We start from the raw sequence: 16,519 nt of genomic DNA on the forward strand, positions 1-16,519 counted from the left end.
CATTATCAAAAGATCATGGGAGTAATGTGGATTTTAATAACCAAGTCTTCCTACGGTTAATCTTAAAAATAGGCATTTAAAGTTGACCAATTCAAGCCCACGGTTATTTAGCAATAACCGCTGTCTTCTGTTCCCTTCAAGCAGCAGTTTCTTCAATAGCTGTTCCTGTTCCAGTACTAAACTGCTGGAACGTTTTTGCTATTAATAGAAACGGTTAATCATAGTGGGAATGGTTGCTTGCTAATTTTTAGAAATAAAAACCAGTTAAGAAGGTAGCTAAGACTCATTCAACAACCACTAATTCTATTTTTAGTAAATCCAATATTTACTAAAAATAGATCCTAAAATAAAGGATCTAGAGAAATAAGGACGTTAATTCATTTTTTAAGAAAAACGATTTGCCAATTAATTTTAATAAATTATTACTGCAACAAATTAATTTTATTAAATACATTAACTAAAAAATAATAATTAAAATATGATAATCAGAATTTTTAGTCAACGTAGTCAACCTTCAGCTCAGGAACAGTGTGCTGTCTCCAGACTTCAGTTTAGCTAGAACATCCAACTTGGGAACAGTAGATCTGCTGTCTCCATTTTACATCCCAAGCGATATACTTCTCCTAACATCAATTGAAACCTTTTGACATGTACGTTTCCATAAGCTAAGTCATAGGTACTATCAACGATCATAATCATAATCGGATATCGACCTGCACAATCTCTAAAAACATGTTCGCTTAAATAAAGTGTAGTCATCATCAAAACTCAAGAGGTCCAACAAATTCCCCCTTTTTGATGATGACAAACTTTTTAATCAAACTTAAACAAAATAGAGTAAAACCAATATTGAAGAGCATGTTCGAGATTAAAACAACTCTACATTACTTAGTAAATTAACTCGTTACAATATAATTTACCAAGCATACATTAAAAACAAATTACTCTTTTAATTAGAATTATTTAAAATAACTTAAGCATAATCAAAACATCGGAAGTAGTTTATAACTTAAGATTTCAAATAAAACTAAAACAAAACAAAATTTATCAAAATTCTAAGCATTGTAAGAACTTTTATCATAGCATTCAAGTAATCATCACAGCATATACATCATAACAATCAAAGTATGTATCTCAGTATGTATCTCAGAGCTAAACTTATTAATCATCAGAGTATCAGAGCATGACTATCAGAGCATAGCTACAGTCCTAATGTTCAACAGAATAAATGTATATCAGACTAAGCATACTCAAGCATTATTTAAGTTTGTGCTAAATATTCCCCCTTTTGACATCATTCAAAAAGAAATGGAGCAATCAAGCCACAGCACTAAACATATAGTTATAGTCAAAGAGAGAATAAGGATGCAAAAATTAAAAGAACATAAGCAATGAATGCAAACATGATCAACAATGATGAAAATAACAGATATTAAGTAGCACAAAAAGAAAATATGATTCAGAGTATTAAGCAGTACCCCAGCTGGTACAAAATGAAAAACATAAAAAGATTGTTTAATGAGAGTGATAGTTGCAACAAATAAGAAGGTATGAAAAAGGAGAAATTAAGTTGCAGGAGCTTCATCATCAACATATTCTGTCTCCACCTCTACTGTGTCCAGTTTGGCCCCTAAACGTGATTCCATTTGGGCCATTTGAGCAGATAGTGAGGCTATAGAGACACGAATTTCATCTTTAAACACAAGGAAGCTTGACTGCAAATCATTGAGTTTCAGGAGAATGGAGGTTAGAGGGTCAGTGGGAACTGTAGTGTCACCTAAACCTTGATGTGGTGAAGGGGGTACAGGTGATGGTGATGGTATAGGTGACTTAGGTGGTGAAGATGGTCGTATTGGTGATTGTGGTGGTGATGGTTTATGGAATGACGGTGTGGCAGGTCTAGGTGAGGAAGGTTGGCTTGGTTGTGCTGTTGTGTATGAGGTAGAGTCATCATCAATAACAACAACAGGTTTCTTTCCTTTAGAAGCTAGCCTTCTACTCTTCCTAGGTGTTAAACCAGGTGAAGAACCCTTCTCATTTTTCTTTTCTTCTTCCTCCACAGCAACCTTCACCAGTTCCTTTTCTACTTCCCCCTTACAAGAGTTTTCCTCCTGTTCTTCTTCCTCAGAATGCCCCTCTGCCTTCTCAGTGGCAGAGGGAACAGGCTCCTCCTGTTCCTCCTTGTTTACTTTCTCCTCCTCAAAATTTTCTTCAACTTCTTCTTCTTCATTGGTGTCCTCTGAATGTTCAAAAATGTTCTCAAGGGTCCCATTTTCAGTTAATTTTAGGTGTAAATTTTTCAAACATTTTACACCCACTTTGTTGTTTGGACCCATGGGATAGTTTGGACCATCAAGAGGAACACCCAATTTCTTAAAAATCCAGGTCAACAGTCCACCATACCCTAACACATTCCTTTTAAAAATACAATCATTTAAATGACAAATCATTAAAGAAGGAAAATTAATCTTGATGTGGTTCGCCAGACAGTAGATTAACGTAGCATCTCTAAGACTAACCTCACTTCTTTTGGATGTGCGAGGCAAAATGAATCTTCTTGCTATGTTGTACAACAGTTTGTGCATAGGTGATAGTACATTATGACTAACTTTTCCCTTTTTCTCATTCAACCCTAAAAACTTCCACACCAACTTCTCATTTATACCGGAAAAATTAATTTTTGACCCAACAACATATCTATCAAAACCAGTCGAGGGAACACCCAACCATCCTCCTAAAATCAGGTTATTAAATTCAATTTTAATCCCCTTTACTTCACTAGTACAAACTCCATGATCAAAAGAAAAGTTTAAAGCAAACTCACGCATTAAGTTGGGATACATTGGGTTACAGCAATAGTTTCCCATTAAAGATTCCCAAGCTTGATTTTGCAATATGGCGTGAAATTGAGGGAAAAAATTTGATTCATACCATTGTTTGTCCAATCCGAACCCAACAATCATTTCTTTTGATATCTCTTCAGCAGATACCTTAACATTAACCTTTGCCCTCTTTGAGGATGATTTCCTCACTGTAGCATCTCCTTTGCGCTTCGAACTTTCATGCACTTCAGAAGGATTAGGTGTGTCCTGCTGCTTTCTTGATGAAGACTCAGTTTTAGGAGTGAGTGGTGTTGGATAGATGACTTGAAGAGGTGTGGGTTGTTTCATTTTTGGGGTTTGATTCTTGGTTTTCATGGTGGTTTGAAAGTTCAAGAAAAAGAAAAGCTAGGTTGAAGACGGTTTTGGGGGTAAAATGCAATTGATGATGAAGTGAAGCATTTGACGTGAAAGAGAGTATAAAATGCATGTGAGGGGACGTGTGTTTAGGTAATTCAAGTTCCTTATTTAATTCGTGCATATGAACACAAAATGTGAAATGGAAACAGACGAATTTAGTGAAGAACTATGATGATTTAACTCCCACTTCTTAAAAAAAAATTGCTGGATAAATATATATATTTATTATTATGAAGAAAAATTTTTATGAAAATAAAAGATAAATGGAAATTTTATGCTACTACAATCTGATCAAATCAAACATGCAATCATAAGAGCACTCACAGTATATACTTTTAAATAGTGCGTACCTGATTTTTTCAATAATTGATTTTTCAATCAAGATTTTTGTGGTTGATCGTCTTTTTCAAATTTCCATTTTGTCTTTAAGGATCACATTTATCACTTACTTCAATTCAACTTAATCATGCCCAGTTCTAATCTCATCTTTTCATGTTGTTCCCTTGGGAGCGGCTTTGTCATGATATCAGCTATTTGCTCGTTTGTATTAACATGCTTGACGATAATATTTTTATTTTCGACGTTGTCTTTAAGAAAATGATGCCTAATGTGAATATGTTTTACTCTAGAATGATGCACTGGATCTTTTGAAATGCATATGGCACTGGTATTATCACAATAAATAGGAACACATTCAAACTTAATACCAAAATCTCTTAGCTGTTGTTTTATCCAAAGCATTTGGGAACAGCAAGCTGCTGCTGCTACGTATTCAGCTTCGGCAGTGGATAATGCAACAGTGTTTTGTTTCTTGGAACTCCATGAAACTAAACATGAGCCAAGAAATTGTACCATACCTGATGTACTTTTTCTATTAACTAGATCACCTACATAATCTGCATCACTAAAACCTTTCAAATCATAAACATCACTTTTAGGATAAAATAAGGACAAGTCGTCAGTTCCCTTCAAATATCTTAAATTACGTTTAACTGCAGTGAGATGTTATTCTTTAGGATTGGATTGAAATCTAGCACATAAACCAACACTAAAAGCAATATCGGGTCTACTAGCAGTTAGATATAATAAAGAGCCAATCATGCCTCTATACATAGTTTGATCAATATTTGATCCATTTGGGTCTTCATCTAATCTAACATTTGTAGCCATAGGTGTGTTGTTGGTTTTAGCATTATTCAAGCCATATTTCTTGAGAAGTTCTTTTATATATTTTTGTTGGTGAATAAAGATACCATTAGCAGTTTGTTTAATTTGCAAACCAAGAAAGAAATTTAATTCTCCCATCATGCTCATTTTAAATTCAGTGCTCATAAGGTTAGCAAATTCTTTACATAGCAATTCATTTGTGGCACCAAAAATAATATCATCAACATATATTTGAATAACTAATATATTGGAACCTCTATTCTTAAAGAATAAGGTTTTGTCAATTTTGCCTCTTACAAAGTCATTTTGAATCAAAAACTTTGATAGTCTTTCATACCATTGCCTAGGAGCTTGTTTCAAGCCATAAAGAGCTTTATCAAGCTTGTAGACATGATCAAGACATGAGGTATTTTCAAAACCTGGTGGTTGTTCAACAAAAACTTCTTCATCAAGAAAACCATTTAGGAAAGCACATTTCACGTCCATTTGATATAATTTAAAATTCATGAAAGCAGCAAAAGAAATTAAAATTCTAATAGCCTCTAACCTTGCTACCGGTGCAAATGTCTCGGTATAATCAATACCTTCTTGTTGATTGTATCCTTTGACCACGAGCCTTGCTTTGTTTCTAACAATTATTCCATGCTCATCAAGTTTATTCCGATACACCCATTTCAATCCAATTACCTTTTTGTGTTTTGGTTTGGGTTCCAAATGCCATACTTTATTTCTTTCAAATTCATTTAATTCATCTTGCATGGCTATGATCCATTCGGAATCATTTAGAGCTTCTTCATGATTCTTGGGCTCGAGAGATGATATGAACGCAAAGTGTGCACAAAAGTTTCTCATTTGAGATCTAGTTTGTGTTCCTTTATTCAAATCACTTATAATCAAATCAAGAGGATGGTATTTTTGATATCTCCAAGGTTTTGGCACAAAATCTCTTGTGGGAACAGTAGCATGTTCTGGTTCATCAGCTTGATTAACATTCTGTTCAGCTACTGGATCGTTCTGCTCATTTGTGGGAACAGCTGGATTGGGAACAGTCTGCTGTTCCTGATGTTCTGGCAGTTCCTGATCAAGATCGTTCCTTTCTGCCTCTTCTGGGATCAGCTGTTCACCTGCTGTTCCTTGATCTTGCATTTTCATATCTTCTTCATCATTCTTTAGATTTGCAAGACCTATCTTAAAATTATTTGTATCCTGTTCACTTGACAAAAAGTTAGTTTCATCGAAAATTAAGTGAACGGATTCTTCCACACTCATTGTTCTTTTGTTATAGACTCTATATGCCTTACTTTGAGATGAGTGGCCAAGAAATACTGCTTCATCACTTCTTTCATCAAATTTACCTATATTTCGCTTTCCATTTACATGTACAAAATATTTGCATCCAAACACACGAAAATAGGAAATATTTGGTTTAACACCTTTAAGCAATTCATAGGGTGTCTTTGAAGTGATGGGTCTTATTAACACACGATTCAAAATGTAACATGCAGTATTAACAGCCTCGGCCCAAAAATTTCTAGGTAAACCACTAGCAATTAACATGGTTCTAGCCATTTCCTCTAAAGTTCTATTTTTCCTTTCTACTACACCATTTTGTTGTGGTGTTCTTGGTGCGGAAAAATTATGACTTATTCCATGTTCACTGCAATAACTAATAAAACTTGAATTTTCAAATTCCTTACCATGATCTGACCTTATGTGAATAATTTGATTATTAGTAGATTTTTGTATTTTGTTAGCGAAAGAAACAAACTCATTAAAGTTTTCATCTTTACTAACTAAAAATAAAGTCCATGTAAATCTACTATAATCATCAACAATAACAAACACATATCTCTTGCCACTACGGCTTTGTATTCTCATAGGTCCACACAAATCCATATGTATTAATTCAAGTGGTTTAGTGGTGGTCACAATATTCTTTGATTTAGAAGATGGCATCACTTGTTTTCCTTTGGCATAAGGATCACAAATTTCATCCTTAAAGAATTTTATAGCTGGTAATCCTCTAACTAGGTCTTTTGATCTTAATGTATTAATCAATGTATAACTAGCATGACCTAGACGCTTATGCCAAAGAAGTGGGTCGTCTTCTATAACGCTTAGACACGTTAGACTGTTTCTGGGAACAGTGTCCAGGTCCACCACATAGGTGTTCCCTTTTCTGATTCCCTCAAGAACGGTGTCTCCTGTGTCATTCCTAGAAATAATGCATCTTTCAGAAGTAAAGTTTACAGAGTTACCTTTATCACAAAATTGAGAAATGCTAAGTAAGTTATGTTTCAAATTCTCGACTAAAAATACATTATCAATGGCATGGGAACAGGACCTTCCAACCTTTCCTTTGGCTATTATCTCACCCTTCATATTGTCATCGAAGGTTACTGTTCCCCCATCATAGGCTTCAAGTGAGAGAAACTTAGATTTGTCACCCGTCATGTGCTTGGAACACCCACTGTCGAGATACCATGAGCTGTTCCCCCTCACTTGGACCTGATTTATGGCAAAGGCATTAAATTCTACCTTTTGAAAATCTTCTTTTTTTCAAATACGGTTTGGGTTTGGGAGCAATTTCATGATTGGAGTTAGTAATGGTTACCTCAAAATCTCCAATTTCGATGTCTCTCCAAACTTGATAATTTTCCGCTTTGATGAAAATCTCCATCCTATTCTTCCATTATGTATAGAATTTTTCCATCGAACATGGGCGGTCTTTGAGTAGAATAACTTTCTTCCATTCGCTCGTTCATAATTGACATTTTCGGGAACACCAGAATCTGCCCTCAGGGTTTCCTGATCTACTGGGAACAGGGCTCTGATACCAATTGAAGACTCAATTAGGAACGGGAACAGCAACAAGAGGGGGGGTGAATTTTTGTTGTTACTAGTTTAAGCGTTTTTGCCCTGTTTTTGCGGAATTGAATAAAATAAATAAAGCTTAAACTTAGAGCGAAATAATTAAAAGAGACAAACGATTTTTACATGGAAACCTTCTAGGCCTAAATAGAAGGAAAAACCACGACCCCTCGGGATTTCTAAATTCTCCACTATGTTTAAGGCAACTCGTTACAATTACATTAAACATCTTACTTCACTCGAAGCGCATCAACTAGGCCAACTCTTCTCTCTTAAATTGCTTCACTCAAAGCAACAAACTTAGCTTCACTAAAAGCTAATTCTCACCACTAGCTTCACTAGAAGCTTTCTCCTTAGCTTTACTCAAAGCTAATATCTTCTCTAGCTTCATTAAAAGCTATCTAATTTCCCCCTTAGGCTCACCCGAGTCTAATTACAAATTCTCTCAAAAACCCTTACAAAGGATAAAAATTCTCTAAAAATAAAATCAATGAGTTGCACAAGAAAATATTATAAATTAATTGGCATTTTAAAAACAAAATTTTCTTGTAAAAATTCTCCCATAATTACGTATGATTTAATGGCTCATACTTAGGCGAGTTTTGAAGAATAACCGAGTCTCTTATTTATAGAGCTAAAATCCCTAAGAATAAGGAATATTCCAATCCATTATCCCATTATCAAAAGATCATGGGAGTAATGTGGATTTTAATAACCAAGTCTTCCTACGGTTAATCTTAAAAATAGGCATTTAAAGTTGACCAATTCAAGCCCACGGTTATTTAGCAATAACCGCTGTCTTCTGTTCCCTTCAAGCAGCAGTTTCTTCAATAGCTGTTCCTGTTCCAGTACTAAACTGCTGGAACGTTTTTGCTATTAATAGAAACGGTTAATCATAGTGGGAATGGTTGCTTGCTAATTTTTAGGAATAAAAACCAGTTAAGAAGGTAGCTAAGACTCATTCAACAACCACTAATTCTATTTTTAGTAAATCCAATATTTACTAAAAATAGATCCTAAAATAAAGGATCTAGGGAAATAAGGACGTTAATTCATTTTTTAAGAAAAACGATTTGCCAATTAATTTTAATAAATTATTACTGCAACAAATTAATTTTATTAAATACATTAACTAAAAAATAATAATTAAAATATGATAATCAGAATTTTTAGTCAACGTAGTCAACCTTCAGCTCAGGAACAGTGTGCTGTCTCCAGACTTCAGTTTAGCTAGAACATCCAACTTGGGAACAGTAGATCTGCTGTCTCCATTTTACATCCCAAGCGATATACTTCTCCTAACATCAATTGAAACCTTTTGACATGTACGTTTCCATAAGCTAAGTCATAGGTACTATCAACGATCATAATCATAATCGGATATCGACCTGCACAATCTCTAAAAACATGTTTGCTTAAATAAAGTGTAGTCATCATCAAAACTCAAGAGGTCCAACAATTTTTAAACTCATTAGTTTTAATGTTAAAGTTGTTCGCTCTAATGTTATAAATGATCACTTTATATGATCACTTTAAAGCCTGAATTGATCCCTTTAAGATTAGAATTAATCACTTTAAAGTGAAAATTAATCACTTTTAGATTAAAATTAATTTTTTTATTTTAATTTTTGAGTTTGGGCCAGCCCATAAATACCGTCCCATAACGAGGTCGCCACTTTCAAGGTTTTTTAAACTCTAAAACTTTGTACAACCGAGAGTGCCACTTTAATAATATTAGGCCAATGAAAAGTGTTCTAAATGTAGTTAAAGGAGAAAATTTATTGATGAAGCCGAGAAGAACAAAATCAGCTATGAACAAAACATCTTATGCTTTATAGACATCTAATCTCATGAAATGAAATATTTCTTAGATGAAGGATGATCACATTCACCCATTATGTACACATTTATATTTTTTATGGAAAAGAAACTATTGTTACAAAATATTACTATTAAAGCATAATGAAAAGAAAAAGAAAATGCTACAAATTTAAAAAACATTTAGTAACACTATGAAAAAACATTTAAAAAAATTTATATTACAACTTTCAACTTTATGTTCTTTAATTATAAAAATCTAAACTTTACATTTTTATTTAAATCTCAACTTTATGGGGTATCTAATTTTAAAACATCAAATGATAACTATCACATACATGGCATCATTTTATTGGTCCTTTTATAATTTAAAGTTAAGATTTTTAAAAACTACCGTAAAAAATTAGAGTTTTTAAATGCTATTCAAAAGTTGAAATTTGTAGAATTGAAAAACTCAAATTTTGGAATATTTAAATTTAATTTTTTCTTCTTAAAAATATTGAATCGATCTCAATAAGAAGTTTGAAAATATTGGCAATTAAAAAGCAAATCGTGCGACACTATGTGTAGCTTCATAGCCTCTCCTCCAACTTCACTAAAATATTGGCAGTTTGAAAATATATATATAAGAAGGACTCTACACCCTTTATTTCACTAAAATAAAAAAAATCTACGGTCACGATTGAGCCAAAAACTCATAATTGTAAAAGTAACTATGTTACACAGAAAGGTAACTATGAAATAATTTTTAAAATGTTCTTAATTTATAACATAGTATCCCTTTTTGTATATATAGTAACCAAACAAAATCAAACAAAAATCCTTCTCACCCTTCTCATTTTAAAATCTTTTTCATTCGATCCTACATATATTTTAAAAGTAAATTATTATTGTTAGTATTTTTCCCACAAGTTTATTGTTATTCACATGTCATAAATTATTCATATGTAAATTATTCACAGGTCAAATAAAGTCGTTCCAACTAAGGGAAATGCACCGGAGCAACTTAGGATACTAATAAAAATAAATTTTCTTCTACAAAATTATTTTCATTCATTATCACTTGAGGGATTCGAATTATATGTTAGTGCAAAATAACATTTATGTATCTTGCCAAAAAAATCTTTGGGGAGGATTCTTAGAGTACAAATATACTCTTTTATCCATTTAATTTTGCTACAATACGAAAATAAAAATAAAAGGTTTTTATGTATTGCGTAGCAAAATAAAAGAGGCGGAAGGATCATTTTTATTATATGATCAAAATCTCTTTTTCATTAATTTTCATTACCACTGAATAAAACATGAAAATAGATTTATCAAACGTCTCCCAATTATGACTTCGTTCTTTGATCATCATTCTCATTTTTTTTGAAGAGATCATCATTCCTATTTAATCAAACTTAATTCTTGATATTTATTTGTTTTTATCAAGAACTTATTAGATTCATCTAAAATTCATATTATTTAATAAAAATAATTAAAGTTTGATACATATTTAAGGATACATTAAAGTAGTATCCTAAGTTGCTTTCAAAAAGAACTACATAGTAGGAAAATTTAGAAGGTAAAATAGTAAATTGATTTATTTGGAGAGGAAGATAAGTGAATATGTAAAATGGCTATTCTTATTCATTGCTCAAAATTCATTACATCAATGAATATTTATAGTGATGAGTTTAGTTACAAGTTTACTAAAAATATAAATATTTTTATTTTTTAATTCTTTAGTTTAGATATTTTTTATATTTAATTAAAATCCTAGATTTTTCTAGATTATTTTAACACATTATAAATATTCTTTCATTTTCCTCTCATCATGTATCTCAATTCTAGTATTCTACACATCAAAGTAAAAGAAACAAAAATAACAAAATGCGAATTCTTGTTTTCTTCTTGTTTATTCACTGTCTGAATATTATCTTCGTCAATGGCAGAATATTATCAGAACAAGAAGCATTATTAGCTATTAAATCTGCCATTAAAGATGATCCTCATAAAAGTCTATCATCTTGGAAAAACACTACTCACTATTGCAATTGGTCGTTCGCCACTTGCTCTTCGTCTTCTCACTCTCCCACTGTCATTTTCCTGGACATCTCCTACTTAGAACTCAATGGTACTCTCTCTCCTCAAATCGGTTTACTTACAAACCTGCAAAACCTATCTCTCCATGATAACTATTTTTATGGGCATGTCCCGTCTTCTCTTTCTCTCCTTACAAAATTCCAATATTTTTATGGGCGTGATAACTATTTTAGTGGTCCACTCCCTTTATTTGTTAATATGTCGGAGCTTCGGTGCCTTTGTCTTACTACTAGGGGTGTCAAACAGGTCGTGTGGGGTCGTTTTCAGGTTCGGGTCATATATAAATGGGTCATTAGACCCTTGACCTGAACCTGACCCATTTAATTAAATGGGTCCAAAATTGAAACCCCGACATGATTTGTAGCAGGTTGGGTCAACCTGCTAATGACCCATTTAACCTGCTTTTTTTCAGGTTATTGAACCCATATATTTCAGGTCATTTGACCCATTTGACCCATATATTATATTCACATTTCATAATAAAATTAAACATGCTTCAAAGTTCTTAAAAGTCTTCAAAAGTCAACAAATAAGCAAAATAGCACAACAAATTGTTAAGTTGACAAGCCAAAACCAAAAGTATCATAATTTGTTTCTAGTTTCTATAAATCATCATAATCTAAAATATGGTCGCTGAGGAAGATGCTTTTGAGCTGAATTCTTGTTGATCGAAACTTTGACATGGACTTGGACTTGAACTAGGGTAAGATATGTCTTCTTCTTCTACAACTTTAATCTTCATTACTATCCCACAAAGCTCATCTAATTGTGATTCCATTTTTCTTCATTAATAAACAAAAATATAAGTTATCAAACAAACAAAAATATTAACACTAATAAAAGCAACCAAAACCAATATTAACTTAGACATATAGTATATAGAAAATTATCTCCTTCAAATGTCCAATCCTTTAGACAAACAATAGCTTGGACAATATTTGGCTTCAAAGCACTTCGATAGCAATCAATTACCCGACCACCAATGCTAAAGGCAGATTCGGAAGCCACGGTAGATATAGGAATGACAAGAATATCTCTAGCCATTAAAGGAAGTACCGGATAACGAGATACATTTGCCTTCCAATGCGCAAGAATATCAAGATTAATTGAACGAGGCACTTGTTGCTCTTCAAAATACATCTCCAAATCAGAATTCATACTCACAGTACTATGCTCATTAGAGAAACTATCAAAGTCCTATAAAACAATCATTTACATCAAAATCTTTAAAAGGTAAAGAAACAAACAACAACTTATATAATTATGGAAAAAAAATCAGAAACTTACGGTCATAAACTCATCGGTAGTATCTTCAATATTTCCAACATGTAAACTTCCATATTTTTGTCTTGGAGAAGTTGCAGATAGTTTAAGAGCATAGATATTATAAATTTCTTGTGTTTTCTCCCTCACCTTAGCCACTTCTTCCTCATAATCAACACCATCTCCATAAACTTTTTTAAAGTTCCATTGAACAAATTGAAGCTTAAACCTAGGATCTAACACAATAGCGACTGCCATAATAATGCTAAAATCACTCCAATATTTCCCAAATTTTTCATACATCTTACAAGCCATTTTCTTCATAAAACCATCCGTACTCTCCATCTCACTTTTTAAAAGCAATCTTACCCTCAACACATTAGGAAGGCGCACAGAAGAGGAATGAGGAAGGCGCTCAGAGAAGACTAAAGAGGAATGAGGAAGGTGCAGAGAACACTGAAGAGTGAAGAGGAATGACTGGGAAGACGAAATAATTTTAGGGTTTATGATTTTCAATTTTTCATTATTTCCATCATTCCATCCCCATTTTGCAGGCCCAACTCCCAAGTGGCCCAATAACGTGTCATCTAGTATAATGGGTTAATATTAGATAATATGGGTCGACCTGACCTGACTGACCCATTTAATAAATGGGTTAAACAGATTTTTTTCGGGTTTAAATATTCAACCTGAACCTAACCCATTAAATAAACAGATCAGGTCAGGTTGACCCAATTAATTAATTGGGTCAAAAATCTAAACCCAAACCCGCTAATTTCGGGTCGGTTTCAGATCAGGTTAACAGGTCGGGTCAAATTTTGCCAGCCCTATACTACGAACGAGTTTCTGGTACAATATCGCCAGAGTTTAGTAAACTTCAAAAGCTTCAAGTTTTGGATCTTTCTGACAACTATCTTTCGGGATTACTTCCTTATGACTTAGGATTCTTAAAGAGGTTGAAAACTTTAGATATATCAAATAATCAATTACATGGTGAGATACCAAATTCTTTTTCACTTCTTCCAAATTTGATTCATTTGGATTTATCAAATAATCAATTACATGGTGAGATACCAAATTTTTTTTCTCTTCTTACAAATTTGATTTATTTGGATTTATCACATAATCAATTACATGGTGAGATACCAAATTATTTTTCTCTTCTTACAAATTTGACTAATTTGGATTTATCAAATAATTAATTACACGGTGAGATACCAAATTCTTTTTCTCTTCTTATAAACATGACGTTCTTAATTCTTTGTCAAAACAACTTACAAGGTTTTATACCAGAGTTTATTGGAGATTTATCTAACTTAGAAGAACTTAATATTTGGGGAAATAACTTTACAGGAAGTATTCCACATAAGTTGGGGACGAATGGGTTATTGACATACCTAGATGTTTCTTCAAATAAGCTTAGTGGTCCAATCCCTGAGAGATTAGGGAGTTGTGAGTTACTTGATTTTCTAAATTTGACAGATAATCAACTCACGGGTCAGTTACCTGTCAACATTGAAAAGCTTACGAATCTTCGTTATTTGTTGGTTGCCAACAATAACTTGATTGGAAAAATCACACCACAGATTACCGGTACACTAATCTTTAGCAATGCTTATCTAAATTGCATCTTCCAAAATATTTCGACATTGTTGCATACATTGAGACTTCCAATTGTTAAATTATTATTTTATTTTTTGAATTTGCTTGTCACTAATAAAAATATATTTCTTGTATTGTTAAGGTTTTTCATATTTGCTTTTATTTTTCTTATAACATTGATTAATGTAACCAATAAAAATATGTGAAACAAGTTCTATCGAATTATTTTTAATGTATTTCTTTGATTTTTGATATTTGTATTTTGTATATATTAATAAAGATTATAAAAAAAAGTATATCAATTATCTCACATCTAATATGCCTACATTGGAAGCATCACAACTCAATTTACTGAGTGAAATTATCCTAACGTGATTACAGGTACACTAAGTTTATAGTTATCGTTTTATTTTTTAAAACAAGATATTCCATAAAGTTGAGTGGAATTATCCTAACGTGATTACATGTACTCTAAACAAATTTCTAACTTTTTTAAGAAGTCATGTGGTCAAATTTATTTTTTTTTCTTTTCAAAAAAGATTAAATTTCTTGGTAGAATATTCTTTTACTATGATGTATTTATACATTATTATATGAAGCTACAACTTTCTCTAAATTCTTTCATATTTGTCATGCATTCCAGGATACAATGTCACGAATTTTAAAAACTCTTCTATCTGCGACTTGGTTAATCTTCTAATCCTTGATTTATCTTATAACAAGTTTAATGGAGAAGTTCCTCATTGCTTGGGCAATACTAGTACTCAATTATTAGCTGTATTGAATCTCCAATCAAATAATTTCAAGGGCATCATTCCATCAACATTTTCTACTCGTGATTTCTTGGAATATGTAGTTTTCGGTGACAATCAGTTAGAAGGAGCTATACCTAGGTCTTTATCTAAATGTAGAAACCTAAAAGTCCTAAATTTGAGGAACAACAAATTCAAAGATCTATTTCCATACTGGTTAAATAGCCTTCCATCTTTAGAGGTTCTCAGCCTACCGTTTAATAAAATTCATGATGATATAACCAACAATTTAACAATGATTACAACATTTCCTTTTTCAAATCTACAAATTCTCGAGCTTTCAAACAATAATTTTTGTAGTAAATTGCCATTCATGTACATGAATCAATTTCTATCCATCATGGATATCGACATGTCTACTATAGGAAGTCCAAGGTACTTAGAAGGCGGTGGTTATATGTTCTCCATTAAGATGATAGTAAAGGGGGTGAAACTGGATAATAAGAAGATAATTACTTCTATGTCAACATTTGATATGTCTAATAATCACTTTGAAGGAGAGATTCCAAATTCTATAGGGATGCTGCAAGCACTACGAAATCTTAATCTCTCGCATAACCTACTTACCGGAAGCATCCCTCCATCCTTCGGGAACTTATCACTGTTGGATGGTTTAGACCTATCATCAAATAGGCTTATCGTTGAAATCCCTCAAGAACTTGTTAGTTTAACATTTCTCGAGATTTTTAATGTTTCATATAATCAACTGGAAGGGCCTATACCCCATGGTAACAATTTTGATACCTTCTCATCTGAATCGTACAAGGAAAATCTTGAATTGTGTGGAGTACCATTACTTGAATGCAAAAACAATATTGTTGTGCAATCTTTGAACAATGATAATGTTGAAGAAAAAACAGAATTATCGATGTGGGAAGTTGTAGTGATTGGATTTGGAAGTGGTACAATAGTTGGTTTGGCTTGGGGATACAACATATTGTCAGTGTGGAAGCCTTTTTGGATTTTTAAATTGTTGAATAAGATGGAATGGGCTTTACTTGATTTTCATGACCACCATTTCAGTAGAAGAAGCAGAACAAGAAAAACAAAGAACTAAAAGTGATCCTCTATCTAAGAACATTTCATTTGTAGCAAGTAGGGATGGCAATGGGTATTGGACCCGATCCGGATCCGTGGATCCGTATCCGTTTTTACGGATTTGGGTCCTAAAAATATAGACCCATCAGATCCGGGTCAGATCCAGATCCGTTTAAATTTCATGGGTCCGGATCCGGATCTGAGAAAAATACCCAGACCCGGACCTGCGGATCTGGAGGACTCGTTTTAATTTTTATTTTTTATTTTTTTTATATCAAATATATCAAATATATATTAAAATTAGGATTTGGGGAAAGAGTTTTGGATATTTGGGAAGAACATGAATACATGATGAATATTCTAATTTTTATTTGTTTGCTGTTTCGTCGTTTTTTTCATACATATTGTTTTGGTTTATTTTTTTTCCTTTTCTTTTTGCCATATAGAAAATGGGATAATAATGAAAATTTAATGAAATAATAATTGGAAAAGTAAGCAAATAATTAATTAATTAATTTAAAAGATTGTTAGATTATAAAGAAGGAAATTTAATCGTCATTTTGAAGTTAGGAAAAGAAAATAAAATGTTAGATTATTATTTACCTACTTTTCCCTCGGTCT

At 32.5% G+C, this 16,519-nt stretch overlaps 2 protein-coding genes across 2 annotated transcripts; both read left to right on the forward strand.

The window, feature by feature from the left end:
* Positions 1–10,970: 10,970 nt before the first annotated feature.
* On the forward strand, positions 10,971–11,627 carry LOC130807727 (leucine-rich repeat receptor-like serine/threonine-protein kinase BAM1). The gene is made up of 2 exons (XM_057673049.1): positions 10,971–11,450; positions 11,619–11,627. The coding sequence occupies exons 1-2, from the start codon at positions 10,971–10,973 to the stop codon at positions 11,625–11,627; spliced, it is 489 nt and encodes a 162-aa protein (XP_057529032.1).
* A 1,414-nt stretch (positions 11,628–13,041) lies between these two features.
* Positions 13,042–15,917, forward strand: LOC130807729 (receptor-like protein 9DC3). The gene is made up of 4 exons (XM_057673051.1): positions 13,042–13,045; positions 13,272–13,439; positions 13,800–14,039; positions 14,692–15,917. Exons 1-4 carry the CDS (start codon positions 13,042–13,044, stop codon positions 15,915–15,917), a joined length of 1,638 nt encoding a protein of 545 aa, XP_057529034.1.
* The last annotated feature ends 602 nt before the right edge of the window (positions 15,918–16,519 follow it).

Source organism: Amaranthus tricolor, chromosome 3 (genome assembly GCF_026212465.1).
Source record: "Amaranthus tricolor cultivar Red isolate AtriRed21 chromosome 3, ASM2621246v1, whole genome shotgun sequence".
In the NCBI taxonomy this organism is placed as follows: domain Eukaryota; kingdom Viridiplantae; phylum Streptophyta; class Magnoliopsida; order Caryophyllales; family Amaranthaceae; genus Amaranthus; species Amaranthus tricolor.

Bases quoted from the DNA above. Each gene is read 5' to 3' on its own strand.
- LOC130807729 (XM_057673051.1), top strand. The intron at 13,440-13,799 runs GTGAGATACCAA...ATAACTTTACAG, and splicing joins ATCAAATAATCAATTACATG to GAAGTATTCCACATAAGTTG. The intron at 14,040-14,691 runs GTACACTAATCT...CATGCATTCCAG, and splicing joins AATCACACCACAGATTACCG to GATACAATGTCACGAATTTT.
- LOC130807727 (XM_057673049.1), top strand. From the start codon at position 10,971: ATGCGAATTCTTGTTTTCTTCTTGTTTATTCACTGTCTGAATATTATC.